Source organism: Eimeria mitis, genomic scaffold (assembly GCF_000499745.2).
Source record: "Eimeria mitis Houghton genomic scaffold, Emh_scaff1875, whole genome shotgun sequence".
Classification (NCBI taxonomy): Eukaryota; Apicomplexa; class Conoidasida; order Eucoccidiorida; family Eimeriidae; genus Eimeria; species Eimeria mitis.
The window spans coordinates 785-2,455 of NW_013570197.1; the positions used below are offsets into that span (position 1 = coordinate 785).

The 1,671-nt window shown below is 59.5% G+C and overlaps 3 protein-coding genes across 3 annotated transcripts in view; 2 read left to right on the forward strand and 1 right to left on the reverse strand.

Annotated features, from left to right (window-relative positions):
• The window catches only part of EMH_0044980 (uncharacterized protein), a gene marked incomplete at both ends in the record, with an annotated part of 1,306 nt that extends 757 nt beyond the window's left edge, over window positions 1-549 (reverse strand). The window contains one exon of the mRNA XM_013496020.1: window positions 1-549. Coding sequence (XP_013351474.1) covers window positions 1-549 — 549 coding nt within the window.
• Window positions 550-697: 148 nt separating this feature from the next.
• On the forward strand, window positions 698-904 carry EMH_0044990 (uncharacterized protein; the record flags this gene model as incomplete). Its single annotated transcript, XM_013496021.1, has 1 exon — window positions 698-904. The coding sequence occupies one exon, from the start codon at window positions 698-700 to the stop codon at window positions 902-904; it is 207 nt and encodes a 68-aa protein (XP_013351475.1).
• A 254-nt stretch (window positions 905-1,158) lies between these two features.
• The window catches only part of EMH_0045000 (uncharacterized protein), a gene marked incomplete at both ends in the record, with an annotated part of 1,706 nt that continues 1,193 nt past the window's right edge, over window positions 1,159-1,671 (forward strand). The window contains one exon of the mRNA XM_013496022.1: window positions 1,159-1,669. Within this exon, the coding sequence (XP_013351476.1) occupies window positions 1,159-1,669 (511 nt within the window). The remainder of the gene's footprint in view (window positions 1,670-1,671) is intronic.

Below are 1,671 nucleotides of genomic sequence, written 5' to 3' on the forward strand. Positions count from 1 at the left end.
CTGCTGTTGCTGCTGCTGGTCTACCACCTCGGGAGCGCATGCAACAGCAAGAGCCACACAACAAATACCCTCCTGCAGCAGCGCCTCATCATCCGTTCGCAGCAGCGCCGACAGCAGCAGCTGCAGCACAGCAGCAAATGTGCTGCTGCTGCTGAGGAACACCGTTGTCTCCCGATCTGCTGCTGCTGCTGCTGCAGCAGCAGCTGCTGCTGCTGCTGCTGTTCCTGCTGCTCCGTGCGGCTTCTCCCTGTCTAGAGAGACTTCTGGAGCCTGCAGCTGCCTCCGCCGCCGCTGCTGCTGCTGCTGCTGCTGCTGCTGCTGCTGCTGCTGCTGCTGCATAAAGGCTGCGAGGAGACAGCTGGAGAGGGCCTCTATGCAGGTGCAGACTTCATACGGAGAGACAACAGGGGAGGGAGAAGCAGAAGCAGCAGGCCTCCCCGCCGGGCTCACAGTACCCTCTGCTGCTGCTGCTGCTGCTGCTGCTGCTGAGGATGATGATGAGGATCCTGCTGCTGCTGCTGCTGCTGCTGCTCTTTGACGCTGCAGCATCGCGCCACGCTTCCTGTCCGCTGCAGCACATCGCTGCAGTCGCTGCGCAAGCGGCGGCAGCAACGCGCGGAACAGCTGCACACTAAAAACAGCAGCAGCAGCAGCAGCAGCAACAGCAGCAGCAGACGAAGCAACAGAACAGATATTGATGAAGGAACATTCCACAGCAGCAACAGCAGCAGCAGCAGCAGCGGCATCAGAAGCAGCAGCAGAGAGCCCCATATCCTTCCTCCTAGAAACACCTACGCCACTATCACCAGCAGCAGCAGCAGCAGCAGCAGCAGCAGCAGCAGCAGACGTACCTGTGTCTTTGGCAGACAACAGCAAGGAGACGGATGACAGCCTGAACGAATAAATTAATGGGCGGGCGTTTTGCTGCTGCTCGCAGCAGCAGCAGCAGCAGCTCCTCCAGAGACCCCTCTATACACAGCCGCTGCAGCACTGCAGCAGGCGTCAGCAGCAGCACACGCTGCAGCACCAGCAGCAGCAGCACGAGGCAGCTAGAGTCCCCGCTCCAGCACCGCAGCAAACGAGAAAGAGACAGCAAAAAGCAGCAGCAGCTGCTGCTCACAAAACCCTCATCCTTGCTGCAGCAGATAAACGCCTCGAATGCCACGCACCCGCACAGCCTGCAGCAGCAACAGCAGCAGCAGCAGCAACAGCAACAGCAGCAGCAACAGCAAAACCTTAAACCCCTTCATGTCTGTGCAACCCCTCTCAGGACCCTTGGCTGCAGCAGCAGCAGCTGCAGCAGCAGCTGCAGCAGTAGCTGCAGCAGTAGCTGCAGCAGCAGCTGCCGAGCAGCAGCAACATCAACCGCACCAGACGCCGCAAACCAAACACCATCACCATCACCATCACCATGACCAGCAGCAGCAGCAGCAGCAGCAGCAGCAGCAGCAGCAGCAGGACGTGTTCGTACCTGAGCAGCAAAGGGTTTTTGTCGCTGCAGCAGGCAGCCAAAGCAAGCCGAACGAGAGCCTCTACCTCTCCCGCATATTTGCGGTGTACGTACACCCGAAGAGCGCATGCAACGAGGAGACAGCGGCAGCGCAGCAGCAGCAGCAGCTCATGGAGATAGAGAGATTTCGAACACAGACAGAAAGCACATCAGAGGCAGCA